Here is a 22,856-nt window from a genome sequence, read left to right on the forward strand (position 1 = left end):
TACTTTGTAGTCAGTTCATAATACATGTTCGAAGGAGATGTTTCAGATAGCCATTTTTAAATAAATTCAGGACAACATATGTCTGCATAAGTATTTTTCCTTTAAATGTAAACATCTTTTCTCTGTAAAAGTAAACATCTCTAAGGACTGTCATGAAAACAAAAAACTGGAAGTATTTTCTGTCCAGAGCCTTCCAAGATGAATGATTGACAGGAGGCCTTGGAGCCAAAGGGTTATGATTTACTTTTGTTTTTCGGTCGCTTCTTAGCCTCATTTTCTGTGTGCAGAATAAGAATGCTGGGAACCTTGGACCCTGATGGGTTTTATTCAGTCAGTGCCTTCAGGATGACTTGAGGAATTGATGACATGTTGGGGAGGTGCTTCGGTTGGGTTCACGCACTGGGTTTGTAGGCTGATAGCAGGGGCCTAGCCCCAGGAACAATAGCATGTGTTTTAAGTCTGTGTCCCTGACACATGGCATTGACCCCTCAGTGGCTGAAAGGCCCTTCTTCCGTGCCCCTCACAGCCAATCTGGGGAGTCTACGTGGTCAGGGACACTCATCCTTGGGCAGTGCTTAAAAATAAGGAGCAGACACATGTGGTGAGCAGAAAAACTGCAGATGTAACTGCAGGGTCCAGGTCGGCAATGGATGTTTATCGTATAGGTTAGAAGACTTTGGGGAGTTGAGACCAAGAAAAGCATCCCCAAGAAGAACATCAGAGCTAAAGGGGAAGGGGTTGATGTAAACTGGGAGGAAGGGGACAGAGCAGGGCAGGGTGGACACGGGGCAGCCTTCACTGTCCTGCGGATTTGCAGTTGCCCATGGCCTGGCATCTGCCTTCCTGGGGTGGCAAAGTCAGGACCTCTGACACTGGAAATCCAAGATCATCTCTTAGAATTTCTGTCGCCTGATGGTCCGCAGGGGATGGGTGGCTCCTTTGAGCTGCAGTAAGCGCTGGTCTCCAGACTTGCTGCAGGACGAGGCAGATAGTAGCTGAGTGTTCTCTTCCCTGGCTGCATGGTAGGTCTGCTGAGAGCTGTAAAAATGCCTGGCACCCGGGCCACACCCAGTGCGGCTGATTGACTAGGTCTGGGTTGGGGCCCGAGCAACGGTATTTTCAAAGCTCCTCAGACGATCCTCTGAGCAGCCAGGCTGGGAAGCCCGCTGACCTTCTGTCCTCCCTTCCCTGTTGCCTTTGCAGATTATGGCACCATTAAGAAGGTGCGGGCCCCGCTGACTGCGACCTCGGGGAGCTGTGTGCTGGAAGAGATCGAGCTCTTCCCGGAGAGGCGGAGGGAGCCCATCCGGAGCCTGCAGATCCTGCACAGCCAGAGTGTCCTGTTCGTGGGCCTGCGGGAGCACGTGGCCAGGATCCCGCTGAAGCGGTGCCCGTTCCACCGCACGCGCAGGTAGGGCAGCCCCAGGTCCATCCTGCACGCTGTGCCCCCGTAGCCAAGCCACCAGAGAGAGGGCCCAGGAGCCAGAGGCCTTCACATTCCCTGGGGCTGAACGGCAGCCGGGCCTAAACGTCCCTGTGTCCTGACTCCCAGGATGCAGAGGGTTTTGAAGAAAACGGATTTACTGTGATGAACATAACCCACCAGTGTCTGCGGAGGAGGAGCCATATTATTACATCAGCAAGCAACGGTCAGGGCTACAACAAATTATTCAGCGCCTTAGAACACTCAGTGATAATGCTGGTCATTGGCGTTCCTGCATTAATTTGGCACAAGTTTAATTTTATTTGTGTAATGCATGTGTGCATGTGTGTATGTGTGTGCATGTACACATTCTCTCCATATATGTTAGAATATATGTATAAGAACAGTGGTCAGCAAACTGCGGCTCACAAGCCACATGCGGCTCTTTGGCCCCTTGAGTGTGGCTCTTCCACAAAATACCACATGCGGGCGTGCACATACAGTGCGCTTGAAACTTCGTGGCCCATGCGCAGAAGTCGGTTTTTGACTCTCAAAAGAAATTTCAATCGTTGTACTGTTGATATTTGGCTCTGTTGACTAATGAGTTTGCCGACCACTGTATCAGAACAATATGAAGTATGTGTCCTCTTAACCCAAAGTTAATTCCCCCAAAGTGGCAATGGCACCCCCTTTCTGGGCAGTCTTCACGGTTTTGTCCTGGGTACTCGCTGTCTTGGGATGCTGTCCCTCTCCTGAGGCTCCAGATTTACCCAGCCTGCTGGGAGGAGGGAAAGGGAAGGGAATTTCTACAGGCTCGCAGAACCCATGTACCAACACACCTTTCCTCACTGCCTCGGCCAGTCTGCTCACCCACCATGTGGTATCCACTATTGACCCAGTGCTATTTGAAGCTCAGTTTGTGAAAACGCAGGCCCATGTGCTTGGGAAGCTGCAAGCTTCTGTGTACCCCGTACATTTGACCAGCCCTGTAATGTTGGAATACTGCATAAATGCTCTGGCCCCTGATGCAAGATTGGCTGTGGGGAAATCATAATCTTCAATGTCCATAGGGTTCAGGGCTCTTTTTAATACCAGTCCCCAAAACAAGGCATCAGTGCAGCCTTGGTGTAGAAGTGGATGTTTAGATTAATCACTCACAAGCACCATACACAGGTCATTGTTTCTCAAACCAGGCACCCAGTGGCACTAGCTTTGGGTTCAGAGGCTGGGAGTGACATTACAGACCTGCACATGCTGTTTCTTGATCTGGTCACTACAGTATTTTACACCCCACTTTCTTACCTAGCATGCAAATTACTGTAGAATAAAATGGAATAATGTGCAGAGTGGAAAATCTAAAGCACTCTGCAAAGTGTAGAAGGAAGGTTTTATGTATTGCAATATCTCCTTCTGGATGATTCTAGAAAATGAAGTCTGTACTATCATACCTTCCTTGGTAATAAGAGTGTTGAGAAATAACATTAGGGACCTTCTAGCTAATAACAATGCTATTGCGAGCATTAATACCGGATGGTGATATTCATTACCAACTATCTTTTATAGAGCACCATTTTCCTAAAATTAACCAATGATTGCTTAAAACTTTTTTTGGATTTGTGTTCCCTGCTGGACTAATTGAAGCCGGGGATTCTCCTGCCAGTTGCTGATGACTCAGTGGGGGACAGACAGGGAGAGGTGGGGTCTTGCTAACAGACATGTCACACATCAGAATGCATTAGAAGGGCACCAGTCTGGCAGCTCCATCCCCATGAGCTCTGAGATCCAACATGGACTTCTTCGGGGGAGTGACCCAGATTACTGTGCACAAAGACACAGGACTGTGCTGCATGTCAGGTGTTTCAGGAGCCACAGTGGGAGTTCGTGGCTTGCAAAGCATGAGGCCCTTCATCCTCTCATGCTGCTTGCCTTCATTGGACTTGGGTTCCCGGTGCTCAGCTCCTTGTAGGTAAGGAAGCCAAGTCCTGCATCAGATCCCGGAAGCCAGGCCTCATCGTGCCCTCTCGCGCCTCTTACACGACTGCCCTTCAAGTCTGGTCATGAATCCACAGGAGCGGCTGCCACCAGGCACTGTGGCCAGGGAGCAGTTCACAGCTCCTCTTTCTGTCAAGGAAATTAAGGCCACTTGTCTGTCATCATCAGGCTCCTGCAGAGGGAAGATTTTACTGTTACATCCAGAGCTGTCTCCCTGCTGGTTACTCGTCCACTCGCTCAGAGGAAAGCAGAGAGAGACTGTGACTTCACTGCAGATCGATGGACTGTGGTCTCTGTGTGCCCACTCTCAGTGGGGGGTAGTTTGGGTCTGACCCTTAGCAATTCCACTTGAGAAAAGAAAATCTTCATTTTAACTCAAGAGTTTCTTTGGATTCTTTCCAATGTTTCTCTGCCATCCTCCTATAGAAAGACAGAAAAATCTCCCTAGTGAAAATTAACTGGGGAAAATAATCAATTTTTATGAAACTACTATCTATGTGACCAGGTTTTCCTTATATGAATTATGTGGGGGAATTTTTTTTTTTGACAAAAGCAATGTGGATTTTTCAGAAATATGCCTAGGGAATTATACAAAATAGGAACAGAATAACAATTGAGTAACAGGAGGTTACTGATCTCTTCTTTAAATAAACTTTCTGTAGTAGAATGTACTAGTAAGTCATTTTAGCTGCTACTAGAAACTCAATTTTATTAATGAATTTTGAAGTGTTTAGGAAGAAAAATTGAGCTTAAGTAATCGTATTTCCATTTTTCATTTCTTAGAATACCTTTTCTTCAAAGGCAATGCCTAGTTTGATGAACATGTATAATTGATAACAATTCATACAATTCCACAACTTTTATATGTTTGGCATCATGCTGGATTTTATCACCACTTGATCATTTTATCATGTCAATCATATACCCTGAGTGTAAAGTCCTATATTATCTCCATTTTTCAAATGAAGAAATAGTGGCTTCGATTTTTGGTGTCCTGCTCAAGGTCACGTGGCTCTAGTGACATGAAGCTCAGGTTCAGAGCTGGGAGTTGCTGCACCTGTGGCCTAGGCTTCATCTTTGGTTCTCTGCCTCTTTCCTCTCTGCTATTTACTTTTTTAAAAAAATATTTTTTTATTATTGATTTCAGAGAGGAAGTGGGGGGGAGAGGGAAAGAAATTAATGATGAGAGAGAATCACTGATCGGCTGCCTCCTGCACGCCCCCCATTAGGGATTGAGCCTGCAGCCTGGGCATGCGCCCTGACCTGCTATTTACTTTATAACCTAACGAGAAAACCTCAGTTCTTGTGGAGCAGTCAAACCCTTTTACAGAAAGAGTAATTATATAAAACATTAGCCAAAAGATTGGAAACCCTTGGGCCTTAGGTGTTTGTTTTGTTTTGTTTGTGCTTTATTATAAAAACTAACTGGGAAGAAGAGCAAAGCCGAAAACTGGAAGAATCATAGCCTATAAATAAAACAGAGGACACAAGCCTTTTAAATTTTGCTTTATAAAACTGGGGTGTGTGTGTGTGTGTGTGTGTGTGTGTGTGTGTGTGTGAATGAAACCATTAAAATAACGAGCTTGGCTCTATTGGAGAATGGGTATCTAGTCTTCCTTAATTCAGTCAACCTGTACTAGTTATCATTTAGTTAAAGAAATTAACACCTCATTATTAAGAAAATTAGTATGGAAATTAAGACATTTATTGCTTGAAAGGGGACATTTTTAAAAGGTGGAGTTAATTGGTTGGCACTGTTATTAATTACATATTCTCTAAGACTGCATCTGCCTTATGGGAGAAATATAGATTTACAGAAAGAAATTGCAGGATCCCCACAGTGTCCCCAGCAAGACAACCTTGGCCATTCAGGTATGAATCACATAAGCATTCAGAAAGACGTTTTGACATGTACTCATTTTACAAACTATTCTCCCTTTCATATGAATTTAATATTTCCCAAATCTCCATGTCTTGAGTTTTTGTTTGTGTTGGCGTTGGTGTGGCCTCTAAAGACTGTCCATTTTCCTTAGTTAACTCATTGCTAGTATATTTATTGAACTTAATATGTGCCAAGCACCAAGCCAGGCCCTGAGTGGATGATGACAAATGAGGCAGCCCTGACCTTGTCATGGGGCTCAGAATCTAATGAGAAATTCTGGCATAAATAAAATCTCCAGAATATCTATTGTTGCTTTGAGCCAACGGGCCTTGGAGTTACCTTAGAGTTTATCCCCAGCTCAATTTATCATTACAGCTGATCTCGGATAGACTACATGAGGACCTAATCTCTGAGCCTGACATCCCTGTCCAATTACTTTTACAGTTGTCTTGGAATCACTCCCAGTGTTCCAGTCCCAAATTTCCAATAGTGAGGGAATGAATCAACAAGTTATGATATACGTATTCAGTTGATTATTTGCTCAGTGGCTTATTCTGAAGCCATTAAACGATTACTTTGAAGACATCTGTGACGTGATAGTAATTGGAAAAAGGAACACATTATGTGTATGTCAACATTACAACTCTTTAAAAAGTAGAAGGAGGAAAGACAAAGTACATTCATCACCATGCTCATTATGATTATGAAGAGCGCCTTGTAAAGGGGTCTAAGGTGGGCTGGGGCTGGAACCCAGTGTCTACCAGCAAAGTCACAGTAAATCCCCGAGTCCGAGGGAGGCTGGAAAAGGAATGGATAAAATATGTAGAAGGTGCGCTTGACTTGTGGATTCAGAAACAGAAGTCATGCTAATGTTCTGTAATAGGGAGAAACATGGGTGTTGTGGAGCCTGAAGCTTATACCATTTGGGGACGGTTCTCCCTAAAGAAAAGTATATCAAATTATAAGTGCAAAATGACTTGGTTTAATTGCAGTGCCTTAAAGGGCCTCATGAACTGAAGAAGTAAAAACTTCAGGAAGTAAAGCTGCTTTGGCTTCATTGTAAATCCACCTCTGGCAATGATATAAACATATATTTTGACCCAGGTGGACAATAAAAGCAAGTAAAATATAAGTGCCATCTTGTAGAGATGCCACGGGCTGCCCCTGCCTCTGCTATGCCCACTCTCTTCCCCTACAACCATGGTTGGGTTGCTTGAATTTTTTTTTCTTTTCCTCTTTGGCCAAAATGTTAATGTATTCATATATTATTTATATTACTTAATCATATGATATTACAGATTGTTATTACAATGGAGAATATGTTTCTAAGAAGAAGGTGTACTAAAAATATCCCATAGTCCTTCCAGTAGTGTAGGCTCTTAGCTCTCCTCAGCTCTGCATTAGACAGCCAGCAGTTTTGCTCAGTTTCCTAAGGAGCAGGGCACATGGACTTTGTTTTCCTGTGTGTGTGTTTTTTGTTGTTGTTGTTGTTTTGCAACTGGCTGTGGTATTTATCGCATAATTGTTTAATGTTTGTTCCCCTTAACTAAAAGGTAAGTTCTCCAGGTACAGTGACTATGCCTGTTTTTGCCACAGCATACTCACTACCTTCAAAGTCTAGTTCTTTCCTAGCAAGTGCTCTGAAGTAGGAGCTGAATGAATGAATCACTGAAATACTTTTAACATCCCGTGCTTAATAAACGCATTTTGTTAATGTGGCAAAAATTCTTAATACCAAAAACAAACCAATACAACGGCAGTGTGACAAAAGTAATCCAGAGAAAGTTATCCATACTTAATCTAATATGCAAAGGATCATATTCATTAATTAGATCCAGTTTTTCAGAAATACAGTGAAAAGATTTTAATGAATATACCCATTTCCTCTTACTCAAATTAGCAAACAGCAAAACTGCCACTTATCAGAAAATTCTGTTGAGGTTATGGTGTCAGGTCATTGTCACCTTCCCACCTCAGCTTTGTCCAACTCTGACAAGCACCAATTTTAACCTTTTCTGTTTGAACTTCTTAGGTGGTTAATAAATAATAATTGCATAGTAAGTTAAATAATAATTTCATAACTCTGTTGATTGATTTATTGCCTTTAGACATATCTTAACCCAGCCATGGGACTTTGTCTTTCTCTGCTTCAATTTCTTCTTTTTAAAGTGAGAATAAATGTAGTAATTAATTGAGATATTATATTTGTAAGTTCTATGAATGTTAAATGAGCTAATAGAGATAAGGTTCTTATAACTGCTTTATATGTGGTTAACATATTTGATGTATTAGTGTTATTTTATATCACTAATATTAACCACATTATTATTTGTACTACCTGTATAACATTCTCCCTTAACTCTATAAAGAAATTAGACTTCGTGCTGTACTCACCTTGCTTTCCTCACATCCATTTTTTCCATATCTGACCTCTTGGTCCCTTCAGAAAGAGAATGCCAGGTGTTCAATGCCCTGCTTGCCTGTGGGGTGATCTTCTCTATAACTTTGGCTGTATCACTGTTATCTCTGTTGGCTTCCTCCATCTCCACATTCACCTTCTATTGTATTTCTAACGTAGGGGCCCAAATCTCCATCCGATAATGCCCAGGTTGTACATGAACTCTGTCATTGGAGCAAAGCTAAAATAAAATACCCGCTGTCTAAAATACTTCTGAATAATATGTAGAATATTGTAGACAGCTATATTAAACTATTATTAAACTGATATGTTGTATATATTTTAAGCCATAGTACTGAAAAGGAAGACATACTCATTAAATTTGAACTAACCACATTGCAGGGTTTGGGGTGTATTTGCTTGTCTTTGGGCCAATTTTATAAACTTTGTGTCTGTTTTCTTCATTGTGTCATCAATACTTCCCTTGTTGGAGTTTTTTAGGTGTCTAAATGATATAAGAACCTGTTATACCACAATAGCTGTTCAACAAATAATATCTTTTACTAAGGTGTTGATGATAGTGATGATGATAAAGATAGTGGTGGTGATGATGATTATGGTGATCATAAAAATGATAACAATAATACTTCCCTATAAAAGTTATTTGTGTCTAAATGGGATAATTTGACATATCAGAGTATGATTTCAACAAAGAATACCTATTATTAAGGAGATGCTGGTGGTCATGGTAATGGTGGTGGTGGTGATAATAACAACTAGTGTTTTTGAGCATTGCAAAATTCCTGCTTTAGCTCTGTTGATAACACCAAAAGACTCACTTTGGTGCAGATAGTCATTTAGTTGTCTGCCCTCTATCTTAGAAAAAAATATATAGGGGTTTCGATGAAAATCAGTTATTTAATTTTAGGTGGATACTTGCAAGTGTGTACAGATAGCTATGTTCTCTCATGTGCAGACTGAAACATTGTTTTACATAACTAGTTCCCATGTCAAGTTAGAAGAGTTAGGCTTGCCTTAGTCTGCATCTTTGTTTAGTTAAGCTGCCTCTCTGTTGATCCTTGGGTGTGTGTTTGCAGTGCCTGCATCGGGGCCCAGGACCCTTACTGTGGCTGGGATGTGGTGATGAAGAAGTGCACCAGCCTGGAGGAGAGCCTGAGCATGACTCAGTGGGAGCAGCCCCTCTCCACCTGTCCTGTAAGTGTCTGTGCTCTCGGGCCTCTGAGCACTCTGTCCTCAGTCACCCCGCTGTCCTCAGTCACTAACCAGCCCTTTAATGACGTCCATGCATTTTTATCTTAGAACCTTACCTGCACACCCTGTCTGTGCGCTCTTAACTTATTCAGCTCTTCCCTTGCACGAGAGCCATGTGGGATACTGGCATAAGCTTTTTGTCTGTTTTGAAGAGAAGTATCTTAGAGGAAAAGTGCTGGTTTGAAAAATGGGGTGTAATATCTCTGTTTTAGTCTTGGATTTTTATCTTCAGAGTTTGGTGTGAACCATTGTACCCTTTGTAGCATTAATAAAATAGTACCTTCCACACCCATCAATTTCCCTGGGGAGCTATAGTTCCAGAAGCCAAGATAAGTAGAGCTTTTAAAAGAATGAACTAAAGGCTATTACCATGGAGCCCCATGTGGGACAGTCTTGTAGATCCTGCTCAGGGTCACAGCAAGGTCTGGGAGAGACAGCCTAATGTACATTCCCACAGTGAATTCTGCAGAACGAAGAGCAGCTCACTTGCATTTGGAGTCGGACTCTGAATCCACGAAAACCGATTCCACATTTTCTATTGCCAATATATTTATTTGGTCCTCACTTCTAAGAACCAGCTGTTTTGTTTTTTTTATTTATCATTTTTCTCTCTCAGGGAATATGATTAACAGCTATTAGCTTGCACACATTTGCAAATTTACTAAGTTACTTTGCTGTCATGTAGCCGCTGTTCTCTGTGACTATCAGCTCCGGCATTCCTCTGTGAGACAGAGCTGAGAAGGGAAGCGCCACATTCATTATTTGAAATCAGTGCTGTTGCTTCAATACAGAACTGCCTGAGGCATGTGAACTTTGGGTCTGCATTCTGTTAAGGAACTTGCTAATTCTCTTATCTTAACCTGTGTGCATTAAGACTATCCTTCCATTTGTAAGTGGGAAAACAGACAGAGTGACATGTCCAAGGCCAGGGCTATGAAAACCAGTGTCCTTCCCCAAGTGTTGGCACGAGATGAATGTATAACCTCATCTGGGCTTCAAGCAAATCTTTGCAAGCGGGTTAGCTGATAGTCCTTTGGGTGATAGCTTCAGATCTTCGATTTTAGAAGCAAATTTTTCTGCAGTGTTTCTTAAAATAAGTCCCTTTTCATTTCTGAACAACTCTCAAGAAGCACAATGGTGTTCACATACTTTTTTTTTTTTAATCCTCACTGAGGTTATGTTTTTATTGATTTTAGAGAGAGAGAAAGAGAGAGAGGGAGAGAGAAACATCAATGTGAGGGAGAAACATTGATCTGTTGCCTCCCATAAGCACCACGATCAGGCATCAAACCTGCAACCTAGCTATGTACCCTGACCAGGAGTCGAACCTGGGACCTTCTGGTACTTGAGACGGTGCTCCAACCAACCGAGCCACCCAGCCAGGGCCAGAGAAAATGACGTGGATTCTCTGAAATGCCATTCTAATGTACTATGTGTGCTTTAGAAGAATCAGCACGCCTTCTTCTAGATATTTGACCGTGACATTTTAATGATAGATAGCAGTTCTTTTGTTGTTGTTGTTAATCCTGACCACAGGATATTTTTTTCCATTGATTTTTTTTTTTTTTTTAAGAGAGAGCGGACGGGAGGGGGAGAGACAAAAAGAGAGAACCACTGACATGAGAGAGACAAATCGATTGGTTGCCTCCCACACTAGCCCAAATTGGGGCCAGGGATTGAGCCTGCAATCGAGGTATATGCCCTTGACCAGAATCAAACACATATCCTACAGTCTGAGGGCCAATGCTCTAACCACTGAGCAGAACCGGCAAGGGCAATAGCAGTTCTTCTTAAGTAATGAGGCCATCGGTCTGGGACCCATGGTTGTTTTGTTAAATATCTGAGGCATGCTTACTTATGTAATGGAAAATACACATGCTGCCACTTGGTTTATGACAAATATGTGTCCAGTATATTTCTACAGTAGGAAAACAGAGATGAGCCCAGCTGGTGTGGCTCAGTAATTGTGTGTCGACTCATGAACCAGATCATGTTTCCATTCCCAATCAGGTCACATGCCTGAGTTGTGAGCTTGATATCCCCAGTAGGGGGAGTGCAGGAGGCAGCCTATCAATGATTCTCTCTCATCATTGATGTTTCTCTCTCTCCCTCTCTCTCTCTCTCTCTCCCTCTCCCTTCCTCTCTCTGAAATCAATTGAAAACAACAACATAAAAAGAAATGGAGTTGACCCAATATTTAAGAAATGAGCAGAGGGTTGTTACTAAAGTTGTCAGTGCTACTGAGAGGAACATTTTTGTTATAAACTCAGGAAAGGAGGAGGGTGATGTGGATCTGCCCTGGGGTTATAGCTATCCCTCCACCTTCTGCTGTAAAATTATAGTTGAGATGTAATCGCCGATTCACTGTCCAGAAAAAACATAACAAGGTCCTTTTTTTCTTTTCTTGTTTGAGGTGATTTTCTTATACAAAACCATCCCTATCATCTCACCCTATATAATATGTTATATTCAAGATACACTTTTATTTTTTTATTTTTTATTTTTTTTGCTTTTTATTTTATTTTTTATTTTATTTTTTTCCAATTTTTTTTATTAAGGTATTATATGTGTACATATCTTACCATTGCCCTCCCCACACCCCACTCCCATATATGCCCCCACCCCCAGAGTTTTGCATCCATTGGTTATGCTTATATGCATGCATACAAGTCCTTTGATTGATCTCTTATCTCCCCCACCTCTCCCTAACCTTCCCCTTGTAATTTGACAGTCTGTTTGATGCTTTACTGTCTCTGTCAAGATACACTTTTAATAAGTTAACAATATGAAAAGCATCTAACAACAGAGAATAAATTATGTCATTGAACAATAATCAGGAAATAAAACAATGTATTTTCTCATATATGAAGGCTACCATGTAGAAAATGAGAAGTTTTGAATAACCCAACTACTATTTTAATTATGTATTCTTTTCTAACAATCTATTTCTTAGAAAGAAATGAACTAGATGAAAATTATTAACATTTATTTAGAGCAGTCTTAGAGAGGTATTTTGAAAGTCTATTAAAAATGCAATTTGCTTCTATGTTATTTTTTAGTTTTGACTGAAATGGAAGGAAGGCTTAATTTTACTCACCAAATCTACCATATTTCATCATTTCTGATATGTCATTGGTCGTGAAGTATACTACTATTTTATAAGGGAAAAAATGCTTCCATGGATTGTAAGATGCCAGATGATTTCAGAGATGTAAACATACATAAAATCTTATAATCAGCAAAGTACATTTCTTTGTTTATCTACATATATTTAGCCCAATGAAATTAAGCTTTATAAGCTGAGGGATTTTTAAATGAGACCAGTGCATCTTATATCCAGTTGAATAATGAGAGGTCCTGTTCCATGGAGCTCAAGGTTAGAGGGGTGATGAATGTGCTGAGATTGATACCACACCCTCTGGGGAAGCCACCTTGTAAGTCTTCACAAGCCTTGGACAAACAGCTGAGTTAGTTTTCCAGCCACACCTCAGGCATAGGCAGCCATTTGCTGCTTAGAACCTCTGCTCTCCAGAGAGTTCAAGTTGCCAATGGAACCCCAGAACCTTCCCAGGCACTTAGCAACTTAAGACCCATTTTTCCACCTCACAATCCCTATTTAAAAATGTTAATAGATTTCTGTTGTCCAGGACATAGGGCAATAGTTGACTAACTATTGACTAAAGTTCTGTTTGTTTATGTAAATGAAATTAAAACATTGTTCTCAGTTTAATGGGTTTGAAGTGCTTGAGCAAGATCTAAATCAACATATCTAGCATGATTCGAAAAATATGTACATATGTCCTGCATGGCCTGTAATGTTGCCTAAAAGAATCTACCTGGACTTTATGTGTGAATACTGTCCCCATCCTTTGTGCCTCCTGGGGAGAGGAGGCATCCATGCCAGGGTGGTGTGAACACTAGAAGCCATGCCCTTGAACAGGCTACGCCCCAACCAGGGGACTAATCTATACAAAAATGCAACAGAATTGTACATCTGTGGTTTTTTGCCCCAATTCTTCTTGTTCCTTGGCCTTCTCATGTTAGTGGATAATTCTGCCATCATCTGATGGTCAAGCTATTACCACCCTGCAAATTCCCTCCCCTCCTCCTGCTCCTTCTCTCTCTTCTTTTCCTCCCCCATATCCTTCTTTTCCTCTTCTGCCTTCTTTCCCCTCCCCCACTGTCTCCACCATCATCCTCACCAATGACTTCTGATGCTTTACTTTGAATTATTCCCCCGTTCATCCATTTGTATTATAATATAAAATATTCTAAGTGGGTTCTGATTGTCTTGTGAGAGTCTTTTCATTTTTTCTTTGTTTGCAGCCTTAGCCCTTTCTGACATCCTTCTTGTATCTGCTTCCTAGACGAGGAACCTCACTGTGGATGGGCACTTTGGTGCGTGGTCCCAATGGACGCCCTGCACGCACACGGATGGCAGCGCCGTGGGAACCTGCCTCTGTCGCACCCGCGCTTGCGACAGCCCGGCCCCCCAGTGTGGCGGCTGGCAGTGCACGGGCCCCCGCATGGAGATCACCAACTGCTCCAGGTGCGTGGCTCCCAACACTCAGGCCTGCTTTCACGTGTGGACTCTGACTGCAGAGGAGTTTGGGAAACCATTCCTAATAGGTATCTTCCTGCCTCAAGAGAAAGGCAGAAAAAGACAAGAGACACCTACCACTTCAAAACAGCGTTTTCTATGGAAGGAGATTCTAAACTCTAAAGTAGATTATAAATCTGATCCTGTTCTTGTGTCCCTCATTAGATTAAGAAAAACATTGCTCATGTGCACAATATTATCGGCCTCTTTAAGGGAAACGTCCATGTCAATGACAGTCTTTTTCTGGAATATTAGACTAGTTGTCCCTTATTAGACAACACGGTCTAGCCCGTTTGTTGTGTGCTGGCTAATCCACTTGGCTCTTCACAACTGTCTCTCTCTGTTGACAGCATCAGTGACCCCCAGTGGTTACAAGGGAGAGCTGTAGGCCCCGCCCTTCTGACCTTGCCATTAGGTGGTTCGTGAGAATGAAAGCAAGTCTCAGATCAAATTTAGGCAGACACACGAAACTGTGACATGGCTGTTCTTGTAAACATGGGGCCCCAGGTCCCTGTGCCTCAGGCCTGCTGACAGGTACACCGAGGAGAAGTTCACATAATGCAGATGTGATGCTCTGGCAGCTGGTCAGCCAACCTCCTAGGCCAGTGGTTGGCAAACTCATTAGTCAACAGAGCCAAATATCAACAGTACAACGATTGAAATTTCTTTTGAGAGCCAAATTTTTTAAACTTAAACTTCTTCTAACGCCACTTCTTCAAAATAGACTCGCCCAGGCCATGGTATTTTGTGGAAGAGCCACACTCAAGGGGCCAAAGAGCCGCATGTGGCTCGTGAGCCGCAGTTTGCCGACCACGGTCCTAGGCGAACCAGGGGAGGCACCCTCTGTTATCATGGATATTGCACCTTTTGACTAATAATTACTTCACATTGAAAAATGAGATTTTATTGGAATTCCATTCCTTAATGCCATTGTTTTTAATTCCCAATTATTGTTCCATTTCAGGCATGAATACAACCTCTTTACTGAATCAGACAGGGCTTTACACCAATTCCATCTTTCTGTTTTATTTTTCTAGTTCTAAGTTTGGATGGATCTTACTTACATAAGTGGTTGGAAATGTAAGGTCAGCACTGTCACTCACTTCCCTGGGTTTTTTCAAACTTATCTGCCAAAATCATGATAAGCTAACATCAAATACTTTTGTAATGTCCTATATTAGTTAATAAACTGTTTATGCTGGCCTTTGATTTTGTTGGAAGTAAAACATTGGAAACCACCTAATTTGCAAATCAGATTTTTTGCTTAGTCAGTACTGTCAAATACTTTTCAATTTGTGCAAAGTACATCAAAGAGCCTTTAAGATGACCATTCAAATGATTCTAAATTCAATCTGTTATTCTTATGTGTAGGCACCTTATTTAACCCAACACACTCAAAAAGTGTTTGAAAATTTGAAATGTTGCTAATTTAATACATTTTACAAGTATAATATTTTTGGTTATATGCTTTATCTCATCACATCATTTAAATATGTTTTCTCAATACCTTGGAGCAGCAGGATTAAAGACATTGAATTTATGAAAAGAAATCCACAATATAAATTAATTAGCTAAGCCAGACTTTACTATCAAACCAGGGCCAAGTCAGACTTACTATTGATTGCAAAAATATGGTTTTATTTTATCATTAAAATGAACATTTGAATGTACATCCTTATGACATTATGTCACTTCTGAATTCTAATTCTTCTCAGGGAGGGGAGAAGGAATGGAGGGAGGGAGGGAGGGAGGGGGAAAGGGAAAGATGATTAATTGATTAAGAAATATAACTAGGTAATAAAAAGGTTGGAGGTCAAGGGTAAGCCCCAAACCTTGACAGGCGTTTGTCATCTAAATGCATTGAGTCTCTGCAGCCTTCCAGTTGTAACCTATACCTTCCCTTATGGAACTTTAGGAGAAAATCCCTGTTTGTCCTGAGACGGTCTGGAGTGCCACTGTGGCAGGAGATTTGTATTAAGGACCAATAAAGGACTTAACTGTTCTCGAGGGAAATCCATAGTTGGGGTGACCCTTGATGGGTTAGACGACCCTTGGTGGGTTAGATCCTCTCAGCTGAGCTATAGCCAATAAGCCTCTCAGCAGCTGGAAGAAGGCAAGCTCAGTCCTCAAGTCACATGTGTGGATCTATCCACTGCTATGTGGCAGTAGCTGGGAGATAGAAGAAGCCACATCCAAGTCAAAAGGCTCTCTGCTCTATAGTATATATGAGCTCCCAACGCCCAGCTCTGTAAGATTCAATACTGGGTAACCTGGAGACATGCTCAAACAGCTTGATCCATTGAGTAGGTTCCTAGTCTTCTGCTTAGTGTTTTGTTGTTGCTGTTTGTTTGATTTTCTTTTACAGCTATACTCAATTATCTCCTCTGTCCCCGGCACCGATGGCACCATGACCACAGTAGAATTTTATATTTTATAAAAGTGGTTCATTTTATTTTTATCTTTTACTATCTCTACCTTATTGCCTATCTATATATAAATAACAAATTCAGATAAACACAATTTGCAGTCTTTCTTTATATTCTATATCTTTGTCAAATTATAAGAAAATAGCCAAGAATCTGAATTTAAAATATCCGTCATTCATTTTTAATAAAGTTTGTTTTAAAACTCTAGATGTTACCATGTCCTATATCAATATGAGTGCTACCAAGATAATTACTGATTTTCTTTGATTTTAAAAGTAAGCATTATGTGTAGGTTTAGATCATTGTTTTGTTTATATGTGTACTTTAAATTAAAACTGAAATAATACAAGTCAAGTGAAAGTATACATTCTAGAGTTAGGGGGATTCATCTCTAATTGCTTTTCAATGAATTAACATTGCTTATTAGATTTACATTTTCAAAATTAATGTTTCTTAATAGTTTCTAATATAGCCCATTTTGAATTCTTTTTTTAAAATATATTTTATTGATTTTTTACAGAGAGGAAGGGAGAGGGATAGAGAGTTAGAAACATCGATCAGCTGCCTCCTGCACACCTCCTAATGGGGATGTGCCCGCAACCAAGGTTCATGCCCTTGACCGGAATCGAACCTGGGACCCTTCTGTCCACAGGCCGACGCTCTATCCACTGAGCCAAACCGGTTAGGGGTTAGGGCTTGAATTCTTTATAGTGCACTTAAAATGTCACTCTTAAATTTCCTACCCGGACTCTGACATCAGATACCAGGGAGAAAAATCTCACAGTAACAGATCCCCAGGATGCAGTACCTTCAGTCCCATGGCCCCGGTTCCCTTTCTCTTCAGACCCGTAATCGGTGGTCCACGTGGGGAAGCACCTGTATGGGGAGGTGGGTGCAGACGGGGGATGGACTTTGAGCCAGTGTGACTCAGTGACTTCATTGCTTCCTCCCTCCCCCCAGGAATGGAGGCTGGACCCCCTGGACCTCCTGGTCTCCCTGCAGCACCACGTGTGGGATCGGCTTCCAGGTGCGCCAGCGGTCCTGCAGCAACCCCACGCCCCGGCACGGGGGCAGGGTGTGCGTGGGACAGAACCGAGAGGAAAGGTACGTACCGCTCTGCCCAGCATCGCGGTCCTCACACTTACTGTCATTCCAGTGCGGTCGGTTCCCTGTGGCTTTATTTTTGGATCTAGCTTAGCTTATCTGTGGCAACACTTTCTGTTGAGCTGAAACTGTCCTCCGCTTTTCCTGACATCCTTAAACTTTGACAAAGCCTCGTGTTGACAGCTTCCCTGGGCTGCTGTGCTCCCTGTGTGGTCCTCTTAACTGAGCAATTCCCAACGGGCTGGAGCTCCAGGGACAGTGGGCACCCTGCCCCTGTCTGGGCTGGGCTCCCTGGGGGCTCAGCAAGTGAGTTTGCTGGAGAAAGCTTGTGTTTGTTGGAATCTAGCTGCCCCAGTCTCAAAACCTACAGTTCCGTGTAGGAGCAAAGGCAGTCCTGGGTCCAGATGTACTGGCCAGATGAAGTGAAGTTCTCCATCAGAACGATACTAAGTAGCTGGAGCATAGGTGGGAACATAGTCAAGGTTTTGGTTCTATCTGTAACTAGTACACACTCTTCTATGAACAGATACCCTCGGTGCACGAGGGTGGGACAGTCTTTCCCGTGTGTATTTTAAGCTTTCAGCACGTCCTGGGGACATTTCAGTTCAGTCTTGCATTTAACAGTTTGTTGGTTTTTATAGAATCAGACATTTGATTTTGGCCTCATAAAATGTACAGTTGTGGTATTTCACTCTCTCTTGCATATTTAAAGTACATTTCCGTTTATGGTCGTTGGAGAATATCCAAGTAGGTAATTTTCACATCACTTTCAGGGTTCTTATTCTGCCATACTCCCATAAACTTATTGTATTAGTCCCATGTGAAAGAAGATGACTTTCAATACCTTTTAATTAAAATGTAGTAAGGCTTGCATCTAGTGATATGGATTCACTGGGAGCCTCATAAAATACTGTGTGCAGTCATTTGTTATGTGGTAAATATTTATATAGACAATGTAATATTTATATGTTATACTTACATAAAGTCTTACCATACAGATAATCCTCTACTATGTATTTATTACAACCTCAAAACAACCAGACAAAATCATTTTTTCTTTCTTCACTGTGTTCCTAAATTACCAATTAAGATTTTATTCCTTTCAACTCAGAGGAACATGAAAGCTGATTTTTGCAGTGCAGGGTTGGTCATTTTTTAAGTAGTTCCCCCAAGATACTCTTGGGAAAGTATATCATTTCTGAGCTAACATTAGTTGGTGAGAAAGCTGATTATGGGAGAGCAGTCTCCCTGCTATTTCTAAGCCTTGTAAGATTTAACTTTGGTTGGTAGTAAGCCAGTCAGAGAAAGACAAATACCATATGATCTCACATATATGTGGAATCTAATGAAAAAAATAACCTGACAAACAAAAATAGAAGCAGAGGTATGAATACCTGGAATAGAATGACAGCTATCAGAGGGAAGGGTGGTTGGGGGACTGGATGAAAAAAGGTGAAGGCATTAAGCAAAAACACACACACACAACACATAGACACAGACAACAGTGTGGTGATAGGCAGAGGGAAAAGGGGGTTGGAGGGTTAGTGGAGGTGGGCAAAGGGGGGAAATATGCGATGGAAAGACTTTGCTTGGGGCAATGGGTAAATGATACAGTGTTCAGATGATATTTTATTGAATTGTACACTTGAAACCTGTATGGTTTTGTGAACCAATGTCACCCCAATAAATTCCTTTTTAAAATGCTATATATTGTCATAGAACACAGCCCACTCAGGCAAAGCCACCTTTACCTGTGTGGAGCTGCTGTTAGAATCACGGCACCTCCACACATCCCACACCTGCGGTCACCTTTCCCGGGCTGAGCACCCAGGAAGCAAGGAGCTGTTTAACTCTGGTAAACATATGTGTATGTTCAGTACCCATGTACGATTGTTCTTAAAGCTTTGTTTTTAGGAAAAGATCAGAATGGCTAGTGTTTGGAGGACTTGCATTCAAATGTTCTTTTTTCTTTTTTTTTTTTTTACAGCAGAAATGCTCATTTGGGCTAAATGAACATTTGGTTAATGGAGGAAATTTGGATTTAAGTAATAAATGGATGGGGAGGGACTATGTAAGATATTTATAAAATTGAAGCCTTCCTATTGAATAGCCTTTCTAGTGGCTTAGCAAGAGGTTAGTGAAAAACCAAGAACATGGTATTTCTTTCTTGGTCTTCACAAGCAAATAATTCTTAGATTTGCTATATTCTGTGGGAGGTTGGAGGTCTCCTCACCTAAGTAATATAAAGGAATACCGTCCATTACAGACATTTTAGAGTTAAACTGAAGATTAAAGGAAAGCCGGTCTCCATTGGAAGGAACAAAAGGCCAAGGAATAAGCATCCACAGCCATTAACACAATGATACCATGTGTATTTAAACTTCAAAAACCCTAAAGAACTTTTCAGAGACTGCAGCGAATAGACTGATTCTCCCCCAAAATGCCCTTATGTTAAAGCCAGGATTAGTGGTAGTGATTTTTCACTTGAGGCCAAATCTCCCATATGGGGAATAATTCAATGAGAACTTTATTGCAACAAACATCTCAGAAATATTCATATCACTTTTTCTGAAATAATAGATAAAGAAAATACCTAACTTATTTTTTTTACATATACTCTAAAAAGTATGGACACTTCGTTTATCTGTTCTAAATTACCCAGAAATGATTTTCATGAGTATCAGGAACTGTGTAGAAACTTGATTTCCAAAGAAGCCACCAACAAGGATGAAGCCATGGCGTTTGGGTGAATATTAACCAAAGGCAAATGTCATGATCTCTGTTAGTTTTCTCCTGCTCTGTAACAACAGTTCCAAAAACGTCAAGGTTTAAAAACCACATACATTTTTTTTTTTTAAATTTCTCAGCCTCAGTCATTAGGCGATCCATTATGACTTACCTGGGTTCTCTGCTGGGCCAGAGATGTGATCTCATCTTAGGCTCAACTAGGGAAGGATTTACTTCCAAATCACAGTGGTTATTTTCAGCATTCAGTTCCTTATGAGCTTTCAAACTGAGGACTCTGGTTTCTTATTAGTTGTTAGCCAGAGTCTGCCCTTAATTGCTTGCCAAATAAGCCTTCTGATCATGGTCACTTACTTCCTCAAATCTAGTGAGGAGGAGTGTCTCCTTGCAAGTAGGGGTGCGAGAATCAGGGGACCCGAGGGTTTATACACTCTTATATAACGTCACCACAAGCTGGCATGCCATCAGCTTGCATATTCCCTTGGTTGGAAGTAAAACACATTTCCTGTCTGCACTCAAGAGGGGAGCTTACAGGACATGGATACCAGGACTCGGGGATCATTGCAGTCACCTGAGAGTTTCTGCCATAGTCTGTAGATTACCAGTCCCTCAGTCATTCACATCCCTTCACATGCAAAATGCATCTCACCCACCCCCAAGGTCCCCTAACATTTTATGCCATTAAATCATTTCACCAAATGCCAGAACTTTTATCATGTAAATCAGGCCCAAATGTGATTGAGGTTCCCTCCATGTGGTTCCTTTCAGCCTGTCAACATGGGAGACAAGTTATCTGTGTCCAACGTACCCAACATGCAATGGGGGGACAGGCAGAGGGTACCTGCTATGGACATTTCTGTTGAAAAGGGGGAAATGTAACTACTGCTCCATAGAAATTCTGAAAGCTAGCCAGACAGGTGTTGGAGGTACTGGGGGGTGAGGGTGGGGGTGGGGGTGTGTGTGCTCAATTAAGTTTCAAGGCCTGGCCATAACTATCCCTGGTTCATGGCTCTGCCTTCAGGGCTCTCAGTTCCACTTCCTGAATCTTCTTTCCTTTAAAAGGTAGCATGTGCTTGCTTCTGGGTGCTTTCTTCCAGTAGAATTTGGGGTTTTCTAGAGCCTCATTCGATTTGTACGTCCCTTACAATCCAAGCTGGTACTTTGCTGAAATTAACTCTGTGGTCTTCCCTGGACTTCCTTGGCATTGACTCCACTAAATAAATCTACACCCACAGATATTTGTGAGATGGCCCTGCTCTACCTGGGAATCCTGCCAAGATGGCTGAGGGACAACACCCCATCGCTTGCTTGTGATTGACAGGATCTGTGAGGCATGTCCTTGCTCTTGACCTCTTGAAAGGACCCTTTGTGTGACTGATGACTACTCTGATCATTTGATCCTTCCGCGGTTTTAACAAAAGGTTGTATAGTCACATCCTCAGCCTTTTACTTTGTCAGCCATTTCCGGCATGCTCAGAAGCTTTTTCTTGATTTTAGCATCTTTTGCCCTGCGGAGAGGCTCAGAATTGCCAAAACTATTTGGCTCTGGTTCCTTCTGTTTAATATTTCTTCCCTCAATTTCTTTTTTTTTTTAATATCACACATTTAACAATAAGCAGGAAGAAGAAACCAGGAAGTACCTCCACTACTTTTTCTGGGAATTTTCTTAGCTACATGACTACTTGACACTTACATGTTCTGCTTTCATGACTTCAGCAGCAATTTTGGAAGCTTGCTGCTCTTTCTTCTTCCAGTTTCTAGGAATATGCTCTTATTTCCTTTTTAACTTTTGTTGTCATGTATAACATAAAATTTGCCACTTAACAATTTTTTAAGTGTACAATTCAGTGACATAAATTGCATTGAGTGTATTGTGCTATCCTTGTCACCATCTATTTCTAAAACTTTTTTCATCCTCCCAAACAGAAATTCTGAAACTATTAAGTAATAACTCTCTATTTCTCCTTCTTTGCAATCCCTGGTAACCTCTAATCTATGCTCTCTCTCTATGCATTTGCCTAGACTAGGTATTTCATATAGAATCATGTGATGTCTGCCCTCTTCTATTTGGCTTATTTCATTGAGCATAATGTTTTCAAGGTTCATCCATGTTGTAGCATGTGTCAGAAGCATATTTCCTTTTTCATGGCTGAATAACATTTGACTGTATGGCTATACCATATTGTATTTGTCCATTTACCCATTAGTTGACATTTGGGATATTTCCACATTTTGTTTATTGTAAATAACACTGCAGTAAACTCTGGCATATGGGTGTCTGTTCAGTTCCTGCTTCATTTCTTATGTGGACTTATCTTAGAATAGAATTGCTGGGTCATATGTTAATTCTATGTTTAGATTTTTGAGGAACTGCAAAACTGTTTTCCACAATGGCTGCACCATTTTACATTCCTACCAGCAATATATAAGGGAAACAGTTTTTTTTTCACATTCTCACCAACAATCCTTGTTACTTTACTTTTTTATTTTTATTTTATAGCCATCCCAGTAGCTATAAAGTGGTTTCTCATTATGGTTTTGATTTGCATTTCCCTAAGGACGAATGATGTTGAGCATCTGTACATTGGCCATCTGTATATCTTTTTTGGAAATGCCTATTCAAGTCCTTTGCTCATTTTCTGGTTGGGTTGATTTTGTTGTTGAGTTTTAGTTCTTTATTCTCTGTCCTTCTAAATTCTCACTGGCAGCATCCACAAAATCTAGATTTATACTAATAGTTTGTTCAAGGTAATTTAGGTTTTCTCTACCATGCTACGCAAATTTCTACTTGCTTCTACCCAATTCCCTGGTCCCAAAGCCACTTTCACATTTTTAGGTATTTCGTATAGTAGTACCGCATGTATAGGTACCAAAATCTGTTTTACTAGTTATTACAAAATAATATTACCACAAACTCAGCTGCCTTAACATGGTTATTGGTGCACAGTTTCTGAGGGTTTGTAGAGTGGACACAATATACCTGCATCCTTTGCTTTAGGAACCCACAAGGCTGC

At 41.4% G+C, this 22,856-nt stretch overlaps 1 protein-coding gene across 4 annotated transcripts in view; it reads left to right on the forward strand.

Annotated features, from left to right (window-relative positions):
• SEMA5A (semaphorin 5A) overlaps window positions 1-22,856 on the forward strand; it is a 392,963-nt gene that overhangs the window by 324,576 nt on the left and 45,531 nt on the right. For all 4 annotated transcript variants that reach the window (XM_079793136.1, XM_079793135.1, XM_079793138.1 and 1 more), the window contains 4 exons: window positions 1,204-1,411; window positions 8,793-8,910; window positions 13,335-13,516; window positions 16,954-17,097. In XM_079793136.1, coding sequence (XP_079649262.1) covers window positions 1,204-1,411; window positions 8,793-8,910; window positions 13,335-13,516; window positions 16,954-17,097 — 652 coding nt within the window. The remainder of the gene's footprint in view (window positions 1-1,203; window positions 1,412-8,792; window positions 8,911-13,334; window positions 13,517-16,953; window positions 17,098-22,856) is intronic.

Source organism: Cnephaeus nilssonii, assembly GCF_951640355.1.
Source record: "Cnephaeus nilssonii genome assembly, chromosome: 2".
Taxonomy (NCBI): domain Eukaryota; kingdom Metazoa; phylum Chordata; class Mammalia; order Chiroptera; family Vespertilionidae; genus Cnephaeus; species Cnephaeus nilssonii.